Source organism: Rhamphochromis sp. 'chilingali', assembly GCF_963969265.1.
Source record: "Rhamphochromis sp. 'chilingali' genome assembly, chromosome: 4".
Classification (NCBI taxonomy): domain Eukaryota; kingdom Metazoa; phylum Chordata; class Actinopteri; order Cichliformes; family Cichlidae; genus Rhamphochromis; species Rhamphochromis sp. 'chilingali'.
The window spans coordinates 28240379-28266706 of NC_137948.1; the positions used below are offsets into that span (position 1 = coordinate 28240379).

The window sequence follows — 26328 nt, forward strand, 5'->3', positions numbered from 1 at the left end:
GGCATTTCGAGGTGAATTCCTGATTTGTGTTATCTTATAGTCTTTCATTCTTTACTCTCTGGCTTCAACTCTTAATTCAAACACTGCTATTTGTAGATTTAACGATGCTTGCACAACGTGCCAGAGCGGGAGACGTGATTGGACAGCTGCTGATCACACAGGAACGTCATCACAGAGCTAAGTAACAGTCGTCCAATTAGATTTTGGACTTTGGTGCTACTAAATAATTTTATACTTTTAAATAAACTCATAAAAAAATATCTATAAGTATTCAAGTGGCACACACTCCGCATAAAAACACACAGCCACAGCGAACAGCAGTCCACTCTCTCTTGTGAATGAGTTTTTTCTTTGTTGGACTCCTGTAAACATCAAAAAACCACAGCTTTTCAGCATGAGAAGATCTTAACTCATCTTACCTTTATAAGATCGGTTTAATGAGCTTCACTCTCTCATTCGGCGCAACAAACTCCCAACAGTTTGATGCCGCTGCTTTACCAGGAGACAACCACTAGAGTGCGCCCTTAATGAGTTTTTCAAAGGTCAGAGCCCCCAAAAATAAAAGAAATCTTTTTTTTTTTTATTAGAAATCTGTTTTTCTGGTATTCTCCCAGATGAACACAACACTGATTAGAAATATTTAAAACTCTTGAATAATCTTTTAAAGGCATACAAGGCTGTTAATTAAAACTTTCATCATGGGGAAAACTTTCATGTACATGCTGTACAACACTTTTTACACTTTTTAGTCATTAAAATGAGGAAATGAAACCATAAACGTCCGGACAGAGTCACCTTAAAGCGTCCCTTCATGCTTGTTTCCCAATATTGCTGCAGCAGTGTGTTAGACCTGTGTTTGTCTCCACCTACAGTTCACCCAGAGAACTGCAGCCAGACTGATGTAACCATCTCTCAACGTTTTAGGGTGAAAAAACGAGCAAACATCACGTTCTCTTGTACACTGGTCCAAAAATATTGTACAATTTATTATTTAAAAGATAGATCTGTTTATTAAAAGGCTTTGAAGCCTGATAGAGATCTGAAACATGTTTGTTTTGAATTGAAGGAAAGGCTTTTTAAATGAATACCATAGAGAATACAGCTCCTCCCACTTGGTTGGAAGACTTTATGCCCTTTAAGGCAGTAGTGCTGGGCGAACAATTTCAGCTTTGCAACACCTTTTGTGTTATAGAGTTATAAATGACTGATTTTGTGGTCAAAAAAAAAAAAAAGTGAAAAATCCCCGTGCCTTTTTTCTCTCTAAACAAACATCAACAACAGCTGAGTTACTGTAGCTGTTCTCATACAGTTTATGTACTCTGCCTTAGTGCACCGTGTGTAGGGATAAACCTAATAATGAATATCATTATTGATTGATCTAATTAATATTCTATTTTTTACCATCTGATCATCAAAAGTCCTCAAAGTCCACTCAAAGCCCACAGTGAGTCGTTTTGTGAGACTAATAATGGACTATGAGAAGCCCTCTCGAAAAAACATAGTGAGAGCAGAAACAAGTTTTTAGAATTTTTTGGTCAAAGATCAACCAAAACTTTCATCAGAAAGGTTGATTTTTAGTTAACTGATTAATCACCTCTGGTCAGTTTGAGACTTTTAACAGGAACTTTTATGTACTAAGTGACTGTCAGCTACTCTCTTATTTGCAGGGCGTCACCACAGCACGTTTGATATTTACACCAGATGCAACCCCAAAACGATGTGCATCTCCTTGTGGAATCACGCCATGGATCTTTTGCTTGGCAGGCTAACGTGTAAGCCACAGGAACGGCCTACTTACTGAAATTTAAAAAAAAAAAAAAGAATAAAAGTACCAACAAAATTTTTTACAAAAAACCACAACTGATTCAGCTATTGCAAATCTGCCCAATTTTTCCCAAAATGCACCACATTTTTACCTTTCATTAAGCAGATAAAACACAGGTAACACACTCCATCTGCTCGGGAATATTATGATTAGACTACTGAGCGCTCCAAAACAACTTCAGCATGAGCGTTGAAAATGTGCCGTTACCTATGACTTCAGCTTTTAGGCCAACACTCAGGTCCTGAGGCAAAAACGAAATTTAAACATCTGCTTTTTCCTGAACATCACATGTGATATGAAGAAAAGCTCCAAAAATCAGACACAAAACCACGCTGCGCTGCAAGAGCCGTTTGATCTTCTGCAATGCTTGTGTAGGCGGTGAGGTGCAGCTAATTTTACCCAAACATCATTTTTGGTCACATAGCATCTTTAATACCACCATTATAATAATTAGGATATCAAAAGTATCGAGTATACATACATAATTTGCATTGCGGTACACAAATCTGAGCTGATTTATGTGTTAATATCTTTCATTTGTTGTTCTCAGGATCAACTTTTATTATCTTGACATTGTGCTGATACATTAAATCGTCCTGAAGAACTATTTCAGGAAGGAGAACATTTAATTGGACATGTATTGTTAAGCAATATAAAAAGTTGTTTTTTTTCCTTGATATTTCCAAATGTAACTTGAATCCTATAGTCTACTACTTTCCAATACCAATAGTCAAGAATCTTGATATAAGCCAAACTAGAGTCCATGTCACCAAAATCAAAGTACTTCAGGTAGGTTCCTTCACCTACAGTTGTCTGGATATTCTGTAGTTTTTCTTCTGTTTTTTGCAGTTAAGTTCTTGAAGCTGTGGGAACAGTCTATTGAAGCCATGCCTGTTTTTATAACAGTCCCAGTAAATGGATTCTCAGGAGTCTGAAGATGTACGCGTGTGAGTGTTTATGTGTGTGTGTTGGTTGAGGAAAGCGTGGGTGGAAAAAAACTGGTGAAGCACCCCACTTTCCTCTCTCCTCCACCACCGTTATGGTCTCAGTCTGTGCTGCCTGTCAGACGCTGGTGATGGAGGCCAGGCAGTTCGATGACTTCTGGAGTTTCTCAGGCTGTGTGGTGGGGGGCTCTGGGATGGTGCGAAAGCTGAATGGCAGTCCGATACTACTGGTGCCAATGTGGCCGGGGCTCAGCGCTGGATTTTGCCGTCTATTGCTTTCCACTATGCTGGATGTGTTGGATGCAAGGCTTTCACGTGTCCTGCACGACAAAGACAACATGACATGCAGTTTTTTTGTTACGAAAATTGAGTTACATAAATTGAGTTTGTTTAAAAAAAAAAACCATATTGGAAACCCACTGAAATACTTTTGATACCATTTTAAAGCAGACTTCGAATGCTGAGGGGAAAAAAGATGATAGGTTACTGACAAAATTATCACGCTATTAAACAAAAAGGTAATGTAAGTCAAGTGTTAACAATTAGATCTGCCACATGTCGATTATGCTAATTACTTTCTTGTATCTTTAAGCCCAATGTTAAGTTCCAAAATACAGGATATTTATTAGTTTATAAATAAATATTCGTATTTATATCAACGCTAAATACACAGCAAAATTTAAAAATGTATTACAGTGGCGATTCCATTTTACACATGATCATCAGTGTGTGAAAACATCTACCATCATTCTCTTTTACCAACTAGAGACATTTACAAAATGCGAAGTAGTACTGTAAGTGCCAGTGAGTTTGAAAAGCAAAGATTTATAATAGTAAGGCAGGTTTAATGGCAGATGTTCTATTTTACCAAGTGTAGCATCCAACATTTTTTGGAGCTTGCCCAGCATCGATTGCTTTAGGTTTGAATTTTTACTTTTTGATAATATTAAATGAGAGCATGCATGCCTTCTAGAAGCTTCTGGAAGATATACACCCCTGTACTGTCTGTCAGTTTATCCAGAACTGGTTCACACATGATTCTCACACATTAATCTTGCTTCATATTTGACTCAAAGAAACAGAAATGGCTTGTAAAACAGATGCTTGCAACCAGTAAAATATGGAGTTGGAATAGCTTTGTATGATTCGTTTATGTACCGCTGTTTACTTTTGGGTATTTTTCAAAGTTAAGTTTGTTACAGTTAAAACCAGTGTTGGTCAAGTTACTTGAAAATAGTAATTGTTACTAATTACTGTCGATTTGTCCAAAAAAGTAATCCAGTTATTTTACTGATTACTTATTTTAAAAACTAATTAGGTCATGTCAGTGGAAGGATCCGGGGGTTTCTCTGTGAATTTCACATTCCTGTGGCAGCGTGCTAGGTACTTGCTCAGATTTGAAGGTTAAGTTTTCGCTGTAGAAAGACGTTTTGTTTCCATGCAGTTTACAGCGGACGCTAATGTTTTTGTCACTTTTTATGGAATCAAACTCAAAAGTAATGTAAGTACTTCCAAGCTTTAAATGCTGCATGGTCGTACTCTCTCCCGCCCTCCATGTTATCCAATGTTGATCTGCACACGTCTGTTGCTGCCACAGACGTCGCGCGCGCTTACACCATTGACACGCGACACTCTCACAAACAAAATCACGGTTTAGTAACGCAGTAACGCAGCATGGCTATGGGAAAGCAGCAGTAATCAAATGACTTTTTTTGCAATATTAATCTCTTACTTTAATCGTTACTTGAAAAAAGTAATCAGATTACAGCAACGCCCATCTCTGGTTACATGATGGACAAAAGTATTGGGATACGCTGTTTAATCTTTGAATTCAAGTGTTTTTAGTCCCATTGCTACATGTGCATAAAATCAAGCACCTAGCCATGCAGTCTGACTTTACAAACATTTCTGGAAGAAAGGCTTGTTCTTTCAGAAATGTTTCTCAGTGAGTTTGAGCGTGGTACTGTAATGGGATGCTATGCTGCATCAAGTCAGTTTGTGGAGTTTCCACCCTCCCAGTGATTCCGCAATCAGATGTAAGTGGCAATATTGGAAAGTGGAAGCGTTTAGGAACTAAAGCAACTTCGCTATAAAGAACCAAATCAGTAGCGCTTAAATGTTGCCAATACTCAGTTGACCGAATAGCTACAGAGCTCCAAACCTCCTCTGGCATTAACATCAGCACAAATACTGTACACCAGGAGCTTCGCAAAATGCACTATGTAGGCGGCTCAGTGCTTTTGTCCATATAGTATATTATACAGTCCTTTTTAGATTACCTTCTCCAAAAAGTAATGACCACTGCAAACATAGCTGTAGCTTCCAGGTTTGAGCAATAAAGCCAAAGCAGAGGTGCCTTAACCCTGCATTCTGTCTGAAGGCCAGCAGAGGGCTGTGGTGTCAAAAAGACTGGTGCTGTAGAAGTCTGATTGTATGGGCTTGATCACTCATTTTGGGTTATACTGAATTAAAAAAAAGAAAAAATAAGGTATATTTCCTGCTATAAATCCTGATCATCTGTGGTAAGATTTCCCATGGTATGAAACCACACAGTCATTAGCTAATAAATTGTCAATCACAAGGCATAAATCAATGAGTGTGCAGTTTCACACTCAGACCCGCTCATCCTCTTCACATTTGTTTTTGTCTTTTCCAACCATGCCAGATGCCGACAGTGACATCACAGTAGTTACGCCCATCTAAGCTCATACTGTGTATGATGACACAACCCTCCTACAACTCAGTGTCATCCACCGAGTACGTGTGTGTTTAAACTGAAAACTGTGCAGATCCTGTAAGACCAAAAAAATAGAAGTTTGATAGGCAGAGACTGGTTTATTGCTCACCATCAAGAATCTGATGTTAATGCGTGCCATTTTGCACACTTTCATCTATTTATTGAAAAGAATAACTGTGAGGATGTTCACACCCTATTTACACATGCACAAACCTCATTGTTGCTTTAAACAAAGCAGTCAGCAGCTAAATAAGCACATCGGTGGATGAGCACAAACCAGCATCTTCAATGGATGGACTCTGACATACATACAGAACCTTTACAGCACTATTGCCAAAGCTGAAAGCTCATATTTTTTCAGCCTAGTGATAAGCAAACAGTGTAACACGACACTGATATGAGTAGTCTCAGATGAGTTGATTGTTAGCCAGCTACAGTGAATAGATTCATAACCAGGAAGGTTGACGACGGGATAAAAGATCAATTATAATTAAGTATTCTTTGGTCTTGGAGCCTTCATATTGACCCATGACATCTTTCACTAAGGTCTGGGTGCAAGAAGCTTTATTCATTTCAACAAACTACACATAACCACGACATCTGTTTTAGAGGAAATATTCAGGCCCTCGTGTGCTCTACCTCAGCATCCTAACCGCACTCTAAGTTGCACTTTTATGTCATACGCAGTTTACTTTAGCATAGAGCTGGGCGATAGAACGATAACGATATGTATCGCGATATAACTTTTACTCGATAGAGAAATTAAGCTATCGCGATAGACCTCGCCGCTCTTGTCCTCTTAAAAAAAAAAAAAAAAAAAAAAAGGGTCAGCCAATCCAAATCAAGTAGCGCAGAGCCGAACCAATCACAGCCGCAGCGTCACGTCGCGTGACTTGTTACGTACAGCACAAGTGCCACGCCGCACGTGTGTTTGTTTGGGAAGCAGCCAGCGGGTAATGGAGCCAGCGCATAATGGAGGAAATGAGTGTGCTGACTAGAAAAATCAACCGAGCGTGACCGAAGAGAAAACAGATGATGGTTCCAATGCCGGAGAGATTGTCGAACGGAAGAGCCATAGAAGTTCCGTAGTGTGAAGGCATTTCGGCTATTTCAAGTCTGACAAAAACAGAGTAGCGTGCACTGTAAATTGTGCCGAAAGCAAGTCTGGAAATACAATAAACTGGTGCATGCGTCACACTGTGCGCCACGTTATTGTTTCGGTGAAATGAATTTCTACAATACTGTTACTGTTAATTCTACTCTCTGCAGTGTTTAAATGCTTACAAATACACACAGTTACTGTCCGTCCACACATACGACTCGGTTCTGCTTCTATGCCCCAGCTTTGTTTACTTTTTCCCACCGAGGCTTCTAGACTTCTGATTGGCCAACATTTCTGCACGGTTAGGAATCTAGCGCCACCTGCAGCTTTGGCATGTTCATAGCAGCGTTTTCCTTCATTTCTCCCTTTATGTGTGGACGGGATTATTTTTTAAAACGAAAACGGAAAATCTCCGTTTTCAAAAATACCCGTGTACGTGTGGACGTAGCCTCAGTCTCTGACTGGAAGCGCTAATTCGTCATTCGGCTTTTGTCAGACTAAAGTAACTGTTAAAACTGTTTGAAAAGCTCAGCTATACAACAAGGAGAGATTGAGAATTTCCTTTTAGTTCTCAGTTTATTTGATATTGACAAAAGTTGGTCAGTTTTGTCTGTTCTTCTGTAAAACAAACTAAGATTTATTTTTAGAATTAATATTTTGTTTCTAAGTGGAATTGACAATTTAGTAGTCTGTTTCGTTTGTTCTATTTTGAAACTTAAACGCTTTAGCGGCTGCCTTTTGTGTAGTTTGCAATATTTGCCTTTATTTATCTGAAAAAGTCTCATGTTCCTTAAGTACATCTACCCTGTTGAACTTATTATGGGAAATAAATATTTAAATAAAAACAAGCTGCTGATTATTTCACATTTTACTTGTGAGCAACGGCACATTTAAATCTTACAAATATAGTTATTTGGCTCATATCGTGATAGATATCGTTATCGCCTGAAATGAAAAAAACATATCGTGATATGAAAAAATCTCATATCGCCCAGCTCTACTTTAGCACATACCTGGGGGAGTTGAATCCACTGTCCACCGTGACACTGCTGCTGTCCATGCTGTCCAAACGGGCAGAGTGGGCTGACTTCTGGCTGCTGCTATTCTCTGTCTCCTTGGGGCTGAGTAAAGTCAGATTGGTCTCCAGTTTTCGCTGCAGATCGTGGTCCTTCTCCCGTTCCAGGAGCCACTGCATGGTTCCCTCCCCACCACCACCACTGCCTCCACCATTACCACCCCCTTCCCCGTGGTCTTTGTTGTCCTCTGCCGAAGCCAACTCTTTGTGCGAGTCCTCCTCTGGCTCTTCCTCGTCGTCGGATACATTATAATAGTCAAAGGAGGCGGAGGGGACTGTTGGCTCTAAGCAGCCCTGTAAAACTGCAGGTGACGCTGAGGAAGTCGCTGAATTGGAAGGCTGCTGGGGCTCAGGATTGTCTAGGGCCTCTGTTGATTTGGCATGTGAGGCTTTCCGCAATGTGCCAGACTTGGTGTAGCTGCTGTCCACGTAGCCGCTGGACAAGGCATTGTGTGGAGGTTTGAACAAAGTGTCCTTGCTGAAGATTTCTTTCCTCTTGATCACCATACCACCTCCTCCCCCTCCGGGATCGACATTGTGTTGGTGTGGCGTCAAACGGGCATTTTGCGCCGGCTCCGGCGTCTGGCTTGGCGTCAGTCGCGTTGAGCCGTTCTGTCCTTTTGCTGCCGACAAGTCCTCTTTGTACTCCATCGTGTGAGGAGAGGTGAGGTGAGGCGTTTGGCGGTCAGCCGGAGAGCCCTTTCGGAGTCCCCCTGATGAGGTTAATGTGTCATATTCTGATTTTGCCTGAGGCGAAGGGGCAGTTAAGATTGTTTCATTTGACGTATTGCACTGGAAGTACTCATCTGTTGAGGGCTTAGAAGAAAGTCCCATTAGCTCATTGTACGTTGGCAGGCTGTCTCTGCTTTTGTTCCTCTCCATTGTACTCCGGATCCTTGACTCATCCAAACTCCCTTTCCCCAAATCAGGCACATTGAAATCAGAGTGGAACTTAGCAGCAGAAAACATGATCCTTGAGTAATGGGAGGACTTCTGCGTGGCCCGCAGGGTGCCATCATCAGTGTAGTAATGACTACGCTCCTCCAGACTTGGTTCAAAGTCTTCTGGTGCACCCAGTGACGGGCCTTTTAGAGAATTGTCCATGGACCGAGATCGTTCTTTCGCCTGATCTGACCTCTCGTGACGAGACTTCCTGTCCTGATTGTGACTGTGACTCCTTTGCACTCTGGACTGGCATGTTCCACGTGAAGGCTCGGGGAAGGGCATCTCTGTCCGTCTCTTAGCTAGCTCCCCAGACACATCCCACTCAGGGGTAACAGGGCAGTATGACTCAGTGATGTTGGGGTTGCTGTGGACCAGGTATGTCGCGCCGCCACTTCGCCTGCGCTCCAAGGTGTACATAGCCTCTCGGGGTGAGCGAACTAACGAGTGGCTAAAGAAGCGGTAATCCCTTTCCATGAACACAAGATCCCAGTTTGAACCCTCAGATGGGTCTCCCCTGGAGGTCCGCGGTTTGCTATGAGAGCGGGACTTACCATGTGGAGCCCTCCGGTGGCCTCTGCCCCTCCTGCTGCGTGCGCTGTGCTGGGCTGAAGACCCCGCTTTGTTCTTCTGCGTGCGCTCTTCCTCTAACCTCTTCATCACAGCCGTGTGCCTCGCAACATTCTCCACCGTTAGGTCGGGGTTGATTCTGCGAATGATCTCCATCTCCACTTCGCGGGGGATGGGTGTGGTTGGCACATCCTCGTCACGAAGCGGCCACTCCTCCGGAGGGAACTGGGCTGAGAAGCTTGCCAGCTGCCTCATTTTGTCCTTCTTAAAACTCAGCCTGAAGAGCCTGAGTCCAAACCTTTTGGATTGCTTCTCGCCGCTTCCGCCGCCCCCACCACTACCTTCTTTCTTTTTGGTCAGAGTGTCAGTTTTATAGGGGAAAGAAGTGATGCTTTTGCCCTTATCAGCTGGATCTTGAGACGGCGATTGCTGGGCAGGGGGAGAGGTGGGAGCCGGGGGATGGGGGTACGATGGCGGCTCACCTCGGTGCTCCTTGGCTGACGCACTCGGCGGAGGATCCCCGCCGCTGTGATCCTTGGGTGGCTTACTTTGATAGGAATCTCCCCTGTGCTCCTTTGGTGACTTGCTCGGGAGTGCAGGGGGGTGATGTTTGGACGGGTCTTCGCGATAGGAATTGTACGAATCATTGTTATTCTTGCGAGGAGGCCTCTCCCTCAGACAGCCAGGCGTGGATGGTGTGGCATTGCCAGACTGAGGTGTAGCACAATGCTGAGGTTGTTGCTGTGGCTGTTGTTGTTGTTGTTGTTGTTGTTGTTGTTGTTGTTGTTGCTGCTGCTGCTGTGGACGCTCTTGCAGTCGATCATCCAGGTGATACCACTTGTTGTTTGTTCTGATGAGAGAAGGAGTGATAAAGTAGGTCTGGGGAGTGACAATGAAGTAGCCCTCTGGAGTTGGGTAGATCTTCCTCTCTCGCACCAGCATGTTTAGGGTATGTCGCAAAACCTCTGAGCTGGGTGTAGGCACACCTGCAGAAAACAGATGAAAAATTATTTGAGTCACAGCTTTATTTTAAAAGCTTCAAATTCCTGAAGTTCACTTCAAATACAGGCATGTAGGTAACATTTGTTGCAGGCAAAGAAAGTGGAATGTAAAAAACTTAGAGACTAAGACTTAGAAAGAAGTGGAAAAGGGGATGATATCAGCAATGTCTTGAATTTACTTATTTTTTTAAACTTTTATTTAACACGTGTTGCATTGCCTCACCTTTTCATGACACGCTGCTCAAAGTGAATTTCCCTCTTTATATGCAAAAAGTTACCCAATTGAACAGTCTTAACCAAGGGATTTTTTTTCCAGCTGCAACTGTAATCAAATCCAGGCTATTAAATACCCTGTGTTAAAGGACAATGTAGTAGTAGTCTCACTTTTTACTCATATGCCATCTTTAGTGTGCTTCTTATGTTTGGTGAATGTAGTTCAGGATTTTTTTGGATTCTGGTTTGTTGATGGTTCACCACAGGTGAAAGTTTACCACAAAAACAGATCCAGTATTTTAATTTTAAATGTAATCTATTTAATTCCCTGATAATCCCAAATAAATTTGTGTTTTCTAGGTTAAACATGACCATGCCGTGAGAATGAAGGGGTTTTGACTTTAAATAAAAAGAGTGTTTTACAGCTAATTGGTGTTTAGCTTGCATTTCCCATTCTTGCTGTTCAGAAACTTGATGCATGTTTTGCAGTATGCTTTTTTTCACAATACAGTACATGGTTTCAATGGATGACAAGTCTGAGACAACATGCAGGCCAAGTTAGCACTTAGACTCTATTACTCCTGAGCCATGTTGCTGTAATACGTACAGAATGTTCTTTGGTATTATCTTGCTGAAATAAGCAAAGCCCTCCATTAGAAGCCATCTGGATAGCAGCACATGCTGCCCCCAAAACCTGAAAATGTTGTTCAGGTTTTAATGTTGCCTTCACAAATGTGCAAATTATTGTTGCCATGTGTGCCAGTGTCTCCACACAAACTCCAGATAAACTGTGAGAATTTCTAGTCTGGATTCAATGCACGTTTAGTTTCCGAAAAGATTTGTTTTTTGGGCTATTCCATTCAATTCCTAATTTAAAAAACAAGCAAACATGATCAATGTCTGATGTCACTAATAATTTGGATGTGTAATCTCTGGCAGCATATTTGGAGACCTGCAGAAACCACAATTTTGCAGGAAAGGAGCAATATTTTGTTTAAACCTTATTAAACACAAGGCACATTATATTCTTTAACCTCCTAGGACCTGGCGTCCACATACAGGGAGTGCAGAATTATTAGGCAAGTTGTATTTTTGAGGAATAATGTTATTATTGAACAACAACCATGTTCTCAATGAACCGAAAAAACTCATTAATATCAAAGCTGAATGTTTTTGGAAGTAGTTTTTAGTTTGTTTTTAGTTTTAGCTATTTTAGGGGGATATCTGTGTGTGCAGGTGACTATTACTGTGCATAATTATTAGGCAACTTAACAAAAACAAATATATACCCATTTCAATTATTTATTTTTACCAGTGAAACCAATATAACATCTCCACATTCACAAATATACATTTCTGACATTCATTTTGAATGAAACGCTTGATTGTTCGATGATCATGCTTCAGAAGCTTTGCAATTTTGAGACTGCTGCATCCCTCTGCAAGATATCTCACTATTTTTGACTTTTCTGAGCCTGTCAAGTCCTTCTTTTGACCCATTTTGCCAAAGGAAAGGAAGTTGCCTAATAATTATGCACACCTGATATAGGGTGTTGATGTCATTAGACCACACCCCTTCTCATTACAGAGATGCACATCACCTAATATGCTTAATTGGTAGTAGGCTTTCGAGCCTATAAAGCTTGGAGTAAGACAACATGCATGAAGAGGATGATGTGGACAAAATACTCATTTGCCTAATAATTCTGCACTCCCTGTAGATGGACATCACATTTTGGGTTATTTAGACCAAAATACTCAATTTTGCTCTACAAGGGCCTGATAACCAGGACATTATGCTGCTACTGTTCTATCGAAATTTCAAATGAATATCCTCATATGTAGCTCTCATTTTTCTCAGAAACAAAAATTAGGTAAAAAAAAAAAAAAAATCTGGTAATTCTTTGTTTTTACATTCATCAGGTCCCAATCAGCCCAAATATCAAAGAGAAATTAAAAATGCATGCCATTAAAGAGTTCGGGTCTTAGGAGGTTAAAACAGTCCAAAACAGGTGAATAGTTCCAACTTAAATATGGGGAAAATTCATTTTCATCAACCTTTAGTATCATATCCTCCAGATATGAACACCTTTTTCAGAAAGAGTAAGTTTCTGTTAATATCACATCCACATGCATCAAGTGATTGGGATAATCACTCACATCTTATATCACCTTGTAAAATATAGGCATTGTGTGACATTTTCAGGCATATCTGACATATTCAGCTGGGTGGCATGTGATGATCTGACATGGACTGACCCTTTAATAAATACCCAGTTATCATCAAAAGCTGTTCACTTCACTCATAACCTTTATATAGACATTCATATAATGTATTGACATTATATCAGTTATAGTTTTTAACACAGAAATGATGCGACTATTTATTTTAACTGCTTTACAGCAAGGAAACATATGCAAGTATATCTGTGAATGACAACAGGCTACACAATGATCACAGTTTGAGACCTCTACCAGTCAAAACACATGCAGAGCTATTGTGAGGAAACGGCTGTATAAAAATGCTGGATATAGCTAAATTTAAAACTCACATATGCAAAGTGATATTACTGATTTAATGTCTTTTCTTTTTTGTTTTGAATTTGTACTTGTTCAATAAACACTCTAGTTTCATAAAATTGAATTCTCTTGCACGAGTTTTACAATGTTAAATATGAAAGTAAGATGCTGCTAGGGCCATAATGTTTCGGAAAATCATACATTTGTTGTTATTGTTTCTTCTGTACACCACTATAGTGGATTCCAAATCAAATAATCAGGATGTTATCAAAGTGCATGCTTTGAGTTTAAAATTTTTAACTGTTCAAGATTTATAGCCATTTTTATACACAGTTTCCCATTTTCAGAGGATTTAAACGTAACTGGACAAACTGACTGGCCAATACTGTTCAAACCGTGTATTAATTATATTGAATAAATCCAAATGGAGGATGATTTTGTGTTAAATTTATCATATTTATACAAAAACTGATCCATTTTATTTTAATACTGTATGGAGGCAATTACAGAGTTGTGTCAGGCTTAGAACCTGTTGTTGTCTCAGGAGATAAAGATAAATATTAACTGTAAAAACATGCAAGTGATATTCGTCAGTAGTAAATATAGTAGAATATTGATTCTAGATAGAAGTCCAGCTATTAATGTTAAATATGATTGTATTTGTAAAGCTAAAAACTGGGAAAACAGTCCACAAATACAGAAAACAAATCAACACAAAGTATCTGGAGTTTCATGAGAAGCCATTCAGTGATATCAGCCACTCGTGAGATATTACAAGAAGGAACTGTATATCAGCATGTTTAAGTTGCTCTTTGAACAAAGCGTCTGCATTTGACGTGCATAAAATGTGAAACATAAAGAGCATGACTCTTCTGCTTGAAGAATTTAGTTAAATGTAAAACATCTAAATACAAAAAAACCAAGATATGACAAATAAATGGTAAATAAACAACATGCATATCTGATAAATGAATAAAAAAAATCTAGATTTTTAGGCTTTGATTTTTAACATTTTTTCTACAATTTTTCCTTCATGTTTGAGTGCAGTACCATGTTAAGACGCAGGTGCGAGGGCATACCTGGGAAGCTGGCAGTGAGGTGCTCCACCAGTGCCTCCTGGTTGACAGGCTTGTGGGCAGAGTTCATAGCAGAGATGGCCAAGCACAAGATCTCTCCCAGCGGGATGAACTGTGACTGGCTGATAGGTGACATACTGATCGGAGACACGTCACCTGCAGGAGGAGGAGGAGGAGGAGGCAAAAGCACAACTGTTAGATCATGAATGAACAGCAGGCGCAGCGTGTGAAGCTATGATGTAATGGTCAAACAGCAGCAGTGTGTATGCCGCCTGCCTGTAACGGCTCCACCCCTCCTCTCTGCTTCCTCAGCCTCTTGCTCCTCCCGTTTCTCGTAGCTTAGCAAAGCGAGGCAGCAGCTGCTGCGGCGACCGGAGTATGAGATCACCTGAATCTCCACAGCGCAGCTATCTGATTAACATCGTTTTACGAACAGAAACAGGAACTTGGACAATCAGCATATCTGAAATTTAAATGAAAAGCTATTTTTGATGACCTACCCCAGATAAATTCTCCATAAGCTAGCTTTGCCGTCAGCTGTAGTGAGTAGTGAAATCATCTTTACAACCAGGTGCCCGAGCTTCAAGCCCTTTAAAGAGCAAACACTGGTTCTGCTGAAAGGTTGCAAAGCGACACACTGAATCCACTGCTGCGGCATCTGCTGTAGTGACCCTGTCCTCTGACCTGCATCAGGTGATTGACAATCATATGACAAGGTGCAGAAACTGCATCATCAGAGCATCTATATTTAATCTTTCATTAAGCATTGTGCTTCCTCATCTTCAGCAACTTGAAAACAGATCTGGTGCTGCCCATGGTTCCTCTGCCTAGGATGAAATGTGTGCAGGGCTCTGCCTCCTCAGCCTGCTCAGCTGAATGGTCAGTTAAGCAACACAATGACGTTATCTCTACTCAGTATCACAGTCCCTATTAAGCTGTATGTGGCTGTACAAGGCTTTACGTGTATTCTAGTAAACATAAGAAAAGCCACGTATGCTCAAGATCGGCACAAAAGTAAATCCCCTCCTAGTTTGCTTTTATAATGTCTTATACCAAAGAAGCAAAAAAAAAAAAAAAAACAGAAAGAGAAAGAGAACAGAGGAACAAGCTAATGTTTGTAACAGAAGTACTGAAAGGATCAAAAAATTCCCGGTAATTGCATTTCTGATACTGGGATAGCCACAAGCCTTTACATAATCTTATCTAACACAAAATACAAATCTGCCACAGAATGCACAACTTGTTCTTGTACTGAGACTATTCAGACACACCGTATAAATCTACTAAAACACTACAATATTAATTCAGAATATGAAAAACAAGAAGCCCTAAACCTTAAGAAAGAAAGCAGGACTCGTTAAAGTGCAAATAAAGTCATTGATTCTATGATAACACCCTGGAAAACTAAAAAAAAAAAGAAAAAAGGGAGCTGTTAACACCTCCTACTTCAGAGCGACCAAAGTTTACTGACTGAGCAGTCGTGAGTAGAGAGGGTGGAGCTTCTGAGAGTGGGAGGGCCTGACTCACCTGGCGCACGATAACTTGGCGGGGATGGAGAGAAATGAGGGGGAGGAGGCGGAGGAAGATGCTGCTTCTGCACACGGATGTCTTTCTCACTACGAGAGAGGTTGTGCTCCAGCGGGCGTTCGGCGAGCTCCGAGCTGGGCCAGGCCCGCCGCAGATTGCTGCTGCGGTTCTTCTTCATCGTGACCCCCTTTTTTCAAAATCGTATTTTTTTTTCTTTTTTTAAACCAGGTGGTCTTCACCCCCCTTGGGCTTCTCGGGATAAGGTTGGAGGGAGGGGGGTGGAATGGGGTGGGAGGGAGGGGGGGGGGAGGGAAGGAGGGAGAAGGGGAAAGGGGGAAGGGGGGTGTGTGCAGGGGGAGGTCGACAAACCTCGGGCTCAGTGCCTCCCCCGCATTAGTAAGAACGTCCCGCTAGAGCGATCACACACCAGACATGGCAGGAACCAGTGTGCTCCTTCACACACATACACATGTCTCATTTACATCCACGAGCAAGCTACAAACGACCGTGTTCGCACTGTGGGTGGTTGTCATCGGCTGCTGGGCTCTCCCAGGCTGATCTGGATTGATGGCAGTGGCAGCAGAGGTGCAGGTGACTGCGCGAGGCATCACCCTTTCATCGACATCAGTCCCAGCCACCATTCGTAGCATCCCCATTTGCATGCGTAGGGAGGCACATTACGTAGCCACTCTGATGTGGGAGGAGGGAGCAGGAGAGAGGTGGGGGGGCAGGGGTAGAGATGAGGGAAATGGGGCATTGGAAAGAAGGAGGACGGTGAGGGAAGATTTCAGCGGAGGTTTTTGGGATCTGCTTGTTCCTTTCGAGTAGAAGGTAGCAGGGGGAGAGAGGCAGGGGACGGATGGATGGTCAAAGATTCAAAGCTTAAGAGAGGCCCAGTCTTCGACAATAGCTCAATTCACCACAGGAGTGCTCGGCCGATCCCCGTAAAACAAAAGAGCCCGCTTCAAAAAACACAGAAATAAAAGCTCCATTCACCCTAATGGGCAGTGAAACCTCAATAGTATGCCAAGCAGCGGAGACGCCACGTTCACCTCCATCTTTATCCGATCAAGCACAAGACCCCATCGTCCTTTCGACAACAGCACACCAGCAGAGGGTGGGGAGAAAAAAATGGAGAGCATAGAAATAAATAAATAAATTCAAGAATAGATATCCACCATATCCCGCAATCCGACGGAAGAAGCTCCTGAGCTGATCGCCATAGCATCCATTCATTAACGGGGGGGATGCAAACTCCAGTCAACGGCAAATCTCTTTCAACGCTAATGCTGCAGCTGCTCCCAGCACCTCCAGGAAGGGTGTGTGAGTATGTGTGTGTGTGTGAGAGAGTGTGTGAGTGTGTGTGTGTGTGTGTATGTGTGTGTGAGAGAGAGTGTATGCGCGCATCCGCCTGCTGCGCGCGATTCTGCGTGAGCATGCATGCGTCTGTGTCTGGGTGATTGAGGCTGAGGGGAGGGGAGAGGAGAGGATGCAAGAGAGAGCAAGAGAGAGAGAGGGGACGTAGAGAAGGCAGAAAGGAGAGCAAATATTAACAGCTCGAAAAATAGATACAAGAAAAAAATAAATAAATGTCAGCATCCAGATGATAGCCAGGGGAACTGCAAAAACTCTCAGTCTCTACATCCTCCCTTCCTACTCTTGTTCTCCAACCCTCTCAGTATTACTGGCTGCACTCTTGAAGGATGAGGGGCCCCTTGAACAATCAGCCTTCCTCTTTTTTTCTTTTTTTCTGTCTCTCAGCTGACTGTGAAGCCACAACCTAGTGTGGAAGTCATTTTAAACCTGCTGATTTGGGTCTTTCTCATCAGCGCTTTCCACCAGTTGATTCAGTAACTTAACTGTGTGGAGCACCGAAAAACCCCAAAAGCATCACCCTAATAACGTCCAAAAGCGACAGCTCCTCCGCTCGAAGCCGGCTCGTGCTGACTCACATGCGTGGAGTGTGAATGGACGGTTGAGGTGGGGGATAGAATAAGGAGCAGAAAAGTGTGAGGGCAGGATGGGGTGCAGGCAGAGGGGTGGACGGTGTCACAACCAATCTGCTCCAGTTCACTGATACCAAAAAGAAAGAGGAGAGCAAAGGAGGGGTGGTGAGGAGGAGGAGGAGGAGGGAGAGCGACACCACCATGCCAGCCATTTTATTTCTCAGTAGTGCTGCAACAGCCTTTGTTGCCATGACGACGCAAGCCGATGATCTCATAGCTGTTACCTTTGAGTGCTGTTCTCTTAAAGAGCCAGCTACTCAAAATAGAAAGCAGACAGGCTCCACACACACACACACGCACGCACAAGGACTGCCTGTTCTACGGACACACGATGCTCCTGCAGTGATGCTGAAAAATGGAGATCCTTCAACTTTGCCTATAAGACACGGGTACATATACTGAGAAAAAAACATGCATCATGAGCTGTTTTCACAAATTTCTCCTGAAATTGGTGACTTGGACCCGAGAGAATGATTAAAGTTTTCCTTTTTTAATACAGAACACCAAAGTAGGTAGTGTGCATCAGCTCTTGTCCTTATCAGACATGACATGGACTTTGTCGTAAGTGAGCTGTTTGCCTTTAAGCTTGCATCTCCTGAGGGCAATTCTAGAAAGGTTTGAGGCTGGAGCACGCATGAGAAAGTAGTAATGATGTAAAAATTCACATAAATATGTGAATCTACTGTTTTATTGATTATTTCAACTTTTAATACTTGTAAGATATCCTCAGGAAATGTAAAGATGAGACTACTAAGACAAAGTTAGCACAAACTAAGGCTACGTCCACACGTACACGGGTATTTTTGAAAACTGAGATTTTCCGTTTTCGTTTTAAAAAATAATCCCGTCCACATGTAAACGCAGAAATGAAGGAAAACGCTGCTAGGGACATGCCAAAGCAACAGGTGGCGATATATTCCTAACCGTGTAGAAATGTTGGCCAATCAGAAGTCTAGAAGCCTCGGTGGGAAATAGTAAACAAGGATGGGGCATAGAAGCAGAACCGAGTCGTATGTGTGGAGGGACAGTAACTGTGTGTGTATATGTAAGCATTTAAACACTGCAGAAAGTAGAATTAACAGTAACAGTATTGTAGAAATTCATTTCACCGAAACAATAATGTGGTGCACAGTGTGACGTCAAAAAAGGCGCACACCTTTGACGCTGCGTTTTCTGCGTTTTTCTCGTCCACACGTAAATGTAAAAACTGAGTTTTCAAAAATATCCACCCTGGCCGGAGTTTTTAAAAATCTCCGTTTTCAGTGACCGAAAACGCAGTTTACGTGTGGACGAAAGGTGCAAACGCATAGAAAAATCTGCGTTTTCAAAAATACCCGGGTGCGTGTGGACGTAGCCTAAGACACTTGACAATGAATTGGTAGAAGCCCAACAAGGGAAAGGTTGAAAAATAACAGAGCTATAAACTCTATGCGCAGCACATTAGTTTCATGTTCCATAGTGGAACTATGCATGTCATAAGGAAAAAGGCCTAACCATGAGGCAAGAAACTGTCAAATTACAATTTGGATCAATGATCAGATCTTTATCTGACTAAAAATCTGTGCTCAATCGCTAAGAAGCAGGATGACGAGCAGAAGTCAACAAGTTGTGATCACCTTAGAGCACTGACAGGGCAGGAATAGATCTTCGAAAGTTTTTGTGAGGAACAATATGCTTTGAAGACTTTTAGTGGCAATTTAATCTTAATTAAGAGTCAGTACTTATAAAGACCATTCCTCATCATAACGCTGACTTATCATAATTCTTTGACTTCTGGGACACATCCTGACTGATGGTGACCCATTCCTGATCACAGTTTGTTGCCTTCTGCTAGTTCACCTACTTTTTAAAGATAGACTACATATTTTCACCAAGCGTAATGCAAAGCATTGGAGGCAATGGTTTAAAGCAGTGGTCCCCAACCCCCAGGCCTCGGACCGGTACCGGTCCGTGAGTCGTTTGGTGCCGGGCCACGAGAGTTGAGGCTCAGGTGTGAAATGTATGGTTTTCAAGGTTTTTATTGGTTTTCAGCGTTATTTTGTTATTGTTTTTATCATTAACTCTGTTTTCCTGGGTCTTTTCACGTGTGTTATGAATAAATCTTCTTTTTTTCGGTACCGGTACTAGTTTTATTTTGTTGTATTTATCCGCGACACCTTAAAGGCCGGTCCGTAAAAATATTGTCGGGCATAAACCGGTCCGTGGCGCAAAAAAGGTTGGGGACCGCTGGTTTAAAGCACATCGCCACTGGATTCTAGAGCAGTGGAGACATCGTCTCTGGAGTGAAAAATCCCACTGAGGCAATCCAATGGATGAGTCTGGGTTTGGGAATGGTATTTGTCTGACTGTACTGTGACAAGTGTAAATTCTGGTGGATTATGATGTGGGGTTATTCTTCAGGAGTTCTTCTTAGTTCCAGTGAAAGGAACTCTTAATGCTTCATGTGGTAAGAGTTTGGGGATTATCCCTTCCTGTTCTAACATGACTGAGCACCAGTGTGCAAAGCATGGTCCATAAAGACATGGATGAGTTTGGTGAGGAAGAACTTGACTGGCCTCCACAGCGTCCTGACCTCAACCTGACAGAATACCTTTGGAATGGATTAGAGAGGAGACTATGAGCCAGGCCTTCTTGTCCGGCATCAGCGTCTGACCTCACAAATGCTCTTCTAGAAGAATGATCAAAGATTCCCATAAACACACTCTTATGTCTTTTGGAAAACTTTTCCAGAACAGTTGAAGCTGTTACAGCTGCAAAAGGTTGGGCATACATCATTAACTCCTATAGATTAAGACTGGGATCTCACACAAGTTTATATGTGTGTGAAGGCAGATAAGCGAATACTTTTGGCGATATGGTGCATCTACGCTATCATCACGCATGCTGCCAACTAATTTTTGTACATTAAATGCATTTGTTTATAGATCATCTCAAGCCTGATGTGGTGAAGATGGGAAAGAAAGGTAGTAAGGAAAACGGGATGTCTTGGTCAAATTTTAAACCACTATCAGCTGCCTTTTTAATTTTTTTGTACTTGGTTGTATATAAATTCAAATCTACTACTTTTAAATTTTGCTACTAGTTGATCATTAACAAAAATATTGCAAAAAATAGTCACCTGATAATAAAAAAAAACCCCAAAGGGACACTGCACCAAACACCATAGCATTAGTCCACCATACTGGACTAAACTGGTCGACTGACTAACAGTGATGCTCCTGGAGAGATTCCACTCAACACACACTCACATCCAACTTCCTCACAAACAGAAGCAGAAGCATTTTCCCAGCGGTCTGCCCTCCTGCGGCACATTCGTAGCATTACATGTTTTTGTTCCCTCAAACTCTCGAATTAAGACACTAATATTTTGGGGTTTTTTTGACACAACAGTCACCATAACACATCCTGATCTGACATTAAGATATATAGCATCCCATCTCTCCGCTGCGTCAAACATTTCCCTCAATTCTCTCCTAAAACCCTCCCTTTCCGTCCAGTGGAGAGCTGTGCTGTGGCTGGGAATGCAGCTGAGTAGAATTTTTTTTGTGGAACAAATACTCGACTTTTCCTTCCTAAGGGGTACACCCCATCCCCTGTCTATTGTTTGTAGGCTGCTAAAGGATACAAAGTCCCTCTGTTAATCAGACTGAGTCGCCTATTAAAAAACACTTTGTTTCCACATAGCTGAAAATCCACAACTTTTCTCTAAATATATTAATCCAACTGCTATTTGGCTCACAGCCCCAATCAAACATTCTCAAACTGTTTGGTTGATAATCTGGACTATGTGCAAGTACAGTCCTTTTTTTTTAAAATTCACTGCATAGTTTAAGTCCTGAAGCTTTTTTTCTGAAGAATTTTCTTTCCATAGCAATGCTAATGAAATATCATATCAGTGTGTGTGTGTATGTATTACCCCCCAACACTTACCTCTAGTTAATGAGTACCCTATGGTGGAAATTTGTCTGATCTTTGTTAGAACTTGTCTACCAAAAAGTAACATCCTGACACCACAGCTGGGAAAACGAGTCAGTAAAACTTGCAGCTCACTTTTGAAAATCAGAAGATTTCATTGAGATATCACAATTATAGTTCATTTTGTTACTTCACAAAGAAGTAAAGAAACACATATTGAGTGTTTCAATCTGGAAAAAATAAACTGAAATCAGGCCAAAAGAGGCAAAATGGTTCAAGTTCAACACAACACCACAAAATCAGAGACTGAATAGGTTTCCTAGTGGTGGTAAGTGCAAAAACACAACCCCTTAAACTGTACTACAACAGAACAACAAAAACAGCCTTCAGCTAACTGATGACTTCTAAATGATGTCAGTCTGTCTTTTTTGGGGTTCAGTTTTAAAAATATGTATCCTACACAAAGCTTACATACATAAGAAAGTCATTTGCATCTGGATTCACAGCATACAAAGTCAGCTGGTTCAGGATTTATAACGTCTGGTGAGTTATTAGCTATAAGACAAACATTCCAGAGCTTATCTGTGTTTGCTTCACCGGTATCAATCAAGCTATGCCACCTTTTCTCACAGAACAACACAATCCCAATCTATCACGTCTTTTGTAACAGAACTAGCAGCTTTTCAGCTCAGCAGAGTTGATTTCAAGCAGCTCAAAGGCAGAGTTAAGATAACACTCACTGTAAAGTCACTCAAGACAAAAATAATTATTTATTTTATTAAATTTAACAGTGAAGAGTTTGGTTTGATGGTCTGTGTTTCTACAACTGTTTAAACAGCAAGATGAAGTGAATAACCCTGAAAGTCTACCTGGAAAATATCTGCTGAGCTATTTGATGATATGAAGAACCCAATCCAGAGATTCACCTAAGAAAAAGGTCTAGCAACAATTTACAAAATTTCATTTTAACATGATAACATAATGCTGCTTCAGTAATAACGCTCCAGATTTGTCAGCTGTTAATCTCCCATTCCTCCTATACCAGGAAGGATGGATCTGTGCTTTCTTGTTGTTTGCACTAAATTCTGACCCCCATCAGACCAGCCTCAGCTTCCTGTTCTTAGCTTACAGGTGTAAGCTAAGCTAAGAACAGGTGTGGCCTTCCGCTGTGTAGCTCATCAGCTTTGATGAATATGCTCGTCTACATAGCTTGGTTGTAACAAGCATGAGTTACTGTTGCCTTCATATCAGCTCTGGCCATTCTCGTCTGACCTTTGGCATCAACAAGGAATTTCTATCCAGAGATGTGCCGCTCACTGAATATTTTCTTTTTTTCCATTCTCTATAAACTCAAGACACGGTTGTGGGGGAAAATCCCAGAATATCAACAGTTAATGAAACAGTCAGACCAGTCCGTCTGGAACCAAAAACCAGTCAGTTAAATCACCTCTCTTCCACATTCTGATGCTCAGTTTGAACCTCAGGTCGTCGTCTTGACCATGTCTACATGCCTAAATGAACTGAGCTGCAGCCATGTGATTGATTGAGTAGGTACTCATATTAACAAGCAGTGAAAGTGTGGTAGGTGAGTGTGTGAAGTCAATTTAATGTTGTAATGGCAAACATACCACTGTGCAGTCAAACGGATCTCAACTTTAAGGCAATCAATTTAAGTTTTTAAGGAAAAGGGTGGAGTACCCACTCCAGGTCGGGGATGAGTTCCTGCCCCGTGGAGGAGTTCAAGTATCTCGGGGTCTTGTTCGCAAGTGATGGGAGAAGGGAGCCGGAGATCGACAGACGGATTGGTGCTGCGGCCGCAGTGATGCGGAAGCTGCACCGGTCCGTCGTGGTGAAGAGAGAGCTGAGTGTAAAAGCAAAGCTCTCAATTTACCGGTCGATCTACGTCCCTACCCTCACCTATGGCCACGAGCTGTGGGTAGTGACCGAAAGAACGAGATTGCGAATACAAGCAGCAGAAATGAGCTTCCTCCGAAGGGCAGCTGGCCTCTCCCTTAGAGATAGGGTGAGAAGTTCGGCCATCCGGGAGGGGCTCAGAGTAGAGCCGCTGCTCCTCCACATCGAAAGGAGCCAGCTGAGGAGGTTCGGGCATCTGACAAGGATGCCTCCTGGGCGCCTCCTGGGTGAGATGTTCCAGGCATGTCCCACCGGGAGGAGGCTCTGGGGCAGACCCAGGACACGCTGGAGAGATTATATCTCTCGGCTGGCCTGGGAACGCCTTGGTATTCCCCTGGATAAGCTAGGGGAGGTGGCTGGGGAGAGGGAGGTCTGGGCTTCTCTGCTTAGGCTGCTGCCCCTGCATCCCGGCCCCGGATAAAGCAGAAGAAGATGGATGGATGGAATTTAAGTTTTTACTACTGGGAGCAAAGGATGCTGTTGGGCTAGTAGCTTCCAGCCAGAGAGTAAGCAGTGGCCAACTGCTTACCTTATATATGGACAGGACTTTATTCTCAAATGACCACTAATGTTGTCAGCATTATCAAAGTTATTAACTGTCATGGCTGCAATCATTTGAATCACAATAATTTCCTCCACATTTAGGTTTTTAGGATCCACGTCCACGGCAAACAATCCTGGAAACCATGCTTTTGCTCATATTCTTCAAATTGCAGACTCTTGATATCAGCCTATGCAGTAAAAGACAAGTACTAAAACTTTTAGTCTTCACTTCTTTCACACACCCAACCCTGCTGACCTTTCTGTTTGCATTTGCCCTGCTGCAGGTTGATGCTGCTCACCGATAAAACAAGATGATTCAAACCCTGGCTCTATTGTGAAATAAACATAAATAAGATGATCTCTGACAAGCTGCACGCCTCTCTGTCTCATTTGAACACAGACGTATGCACACACAGAGCAAACCCAGTATGATGAACTCTCAGTATGATGGTGCAGTGGTTAGACAACACTTCAAGTCGTCACAACCTGTCTCAGCACATATATGAGTTATGGCCTTGTCAGAAGAATCGGAATCAGAGTGTGGGAATGCTGAACTGGAGTCAAACTGGGCTCCAATCCTGTCTGTGCTATCTGGATGAGTAAGCCTCATGACATGAAGCAGCTGAGGTTAAAAGGTGATATGATGCCTACACTCCCTTTTTTTTCGCTGAGACTAGCCAGTCGAAACGTTACTCACAGACTCACATTATTCAATTATTCAACTGCAGGAGAACATATTTGAGCTCTCACCTCTAAAAATGCCAATCAGTAGTTTCTGCCAGCTCGTAAAAAAAGAGGTGTGGACGTCAGCGTGAAAAACAAAAACACAGAAGAGCTCTGAAGAGCCAGAAAAGACGAGAAGATCTGCTGATGAGAACGGATTCACACGACACACCAAAAAGGGAGTTTATAAAGTGGACAGCATTTTAATAGAGCGATCCAGCTTTCAATTCAATTCAGTTTTATTTATATAGCGCCAAATCACAACAATAGTTGCCTCGAGGCGTTTTATATTGTAAGGTAAAGACCAACAATCACACAAAGAAAACGGAGAAATTCCAACAATCATATGAACCCCTATGAGCAAGTGCTTTGACAACAGTGGGAAGGAAAAACTCCCTTTTAACAGGAAGAAAGCTCCGACAGAGAGCCACAAATAATTGGGGTTAGGGGAGGAAGACAGGACAAAGACATGCTGTGGAAGAGAGCCAGAGATAACTAGTAATTATAGTAATCATTACTAGATAATTAGTAATTATAATGTTTTTTTGTTTTTAATGAAGCTGATAATTCTTTTAATGAGTGCTTTGAATTCATATGAAACTATAATAAAAACATATGTACGGCTTAATGTTGTTGTTGTTTGCACCTGAACTTCATGGGTCAGGATTTAATCATCACAAATGTTGTAGAAGAAAAATTTCAGTTAGTTCAAAGGCCTAGTCTGAAGTCTAGCACTAGAAGGTGAACATGGGGAACATTTTTGTTTCTTCTTCTTCCTTCGGCTATTATTATAAGGACATCTGAGCAAGTTCTTTTCACTCTGATGAATATCTCCGTTAACACAACTTTGAGATAAGATTTGTCTATTTTACTGCTGAATACTGTCTCCAACTATGAATAGGGTATTTTAAACTTCTAAAGGACTCAGTACTTTGTTTCTATAACCCAAACAACCCATATTAGAACACATCCATCTGGGAAGACAAGAAAACCCTGAGGCTACATTTAACTTTCTAAGATGCTTTGTAGTTGTTATCACGCATGTCTAGACAATTTACCCACCTATGTATTTGATGTCAAAGCCCTCGGGAGGTTGCAAGGTCCGTCTCGTCCATCCGTTCCTGAGGACCTGAAGGTGCACCTCTTTCCCTTGGATCAGCAGCACATGCTCATCTATCCAGCCCAGGAAGAAGATCTCTGTCAGCGCGTGTGTCAGCGCCTTGTTCCAGAAATGCTGCATGTTGACGGCTTTGAAATTAGCGAAGACCTCATAGCCAGAGTGATGCTTTAAGTTTACTGAGAGCAAGGCCGGTGGCGACGGTGAGTCCTCTCCATCTCCTCTGCAAAGGCGCGACAGCACCAGCGCCAGGGAGTGCGGAGCGATCTGGAGGAACTTGTCCATAGTCGCTCCGGTCAAAATTTGGGACTCAAACGGAAACTACAATCTGTTCCTTGCACGGCATGGTTCGGACAGTGCAGGTCTCCATCGCGGTTCTATCTCCAAACTGAGAGTTTTTGTTTGTTTGGGCATTTTCAAGAAACAGATTCCTCTGAAAGCTCCAGATTTCCCAGAAAAAGAGTTTTAAATGTTTCAAACACAGGTGCTCCATGTAAAACCAGGGAAATCAGCAACCTGATACCCGTCCCCTGCAGCCACCTCTCCCAACTGTCAAAGACGTTTAGGTCCTACTTTCA

The 26328-nt window shown here is 42.1% G+C and overlaps 1 protein-coding gene across 2 annotated transcripts; it reads right to left on the reverse strand.

Annotated features, from left to right (window-relative positions):
• Positions 1–766: 766 nt before the first annotated feature.
• stox2a (storkhead box 2a) lies at positions 767–26328 on the reverse strand. 2 transcript variants are annotated; one of them, XM_080879992.1, is made up of 4 exons: positions 25696–26328; positions 14009–14161; positions 7622–10181; positions 767–3089 (listed from the first exon to the last, which is right to left on the reverse strand). In XM_080879992.1, exons 1-4 carry the CDS (start codon positions 26033–26035, stop codon positions 2888–2890), a joined length of 3255 nt encoding a protein of 1084 aa, XP_080736118.1. In that variant the 5' UTR covers positions 26036–26328; the 3' UTR covers positions 767–2887. The 2 variants fall into 2 exon arrangements, with proteins under 2 accessions (XP_080736118.1, XP_080736119.1); XM_080879993.1 differs by lacking the exon at positions 25696–26328 and adding an exon at positions 15533–18039 and having other exon boundaries at positions 768–3089.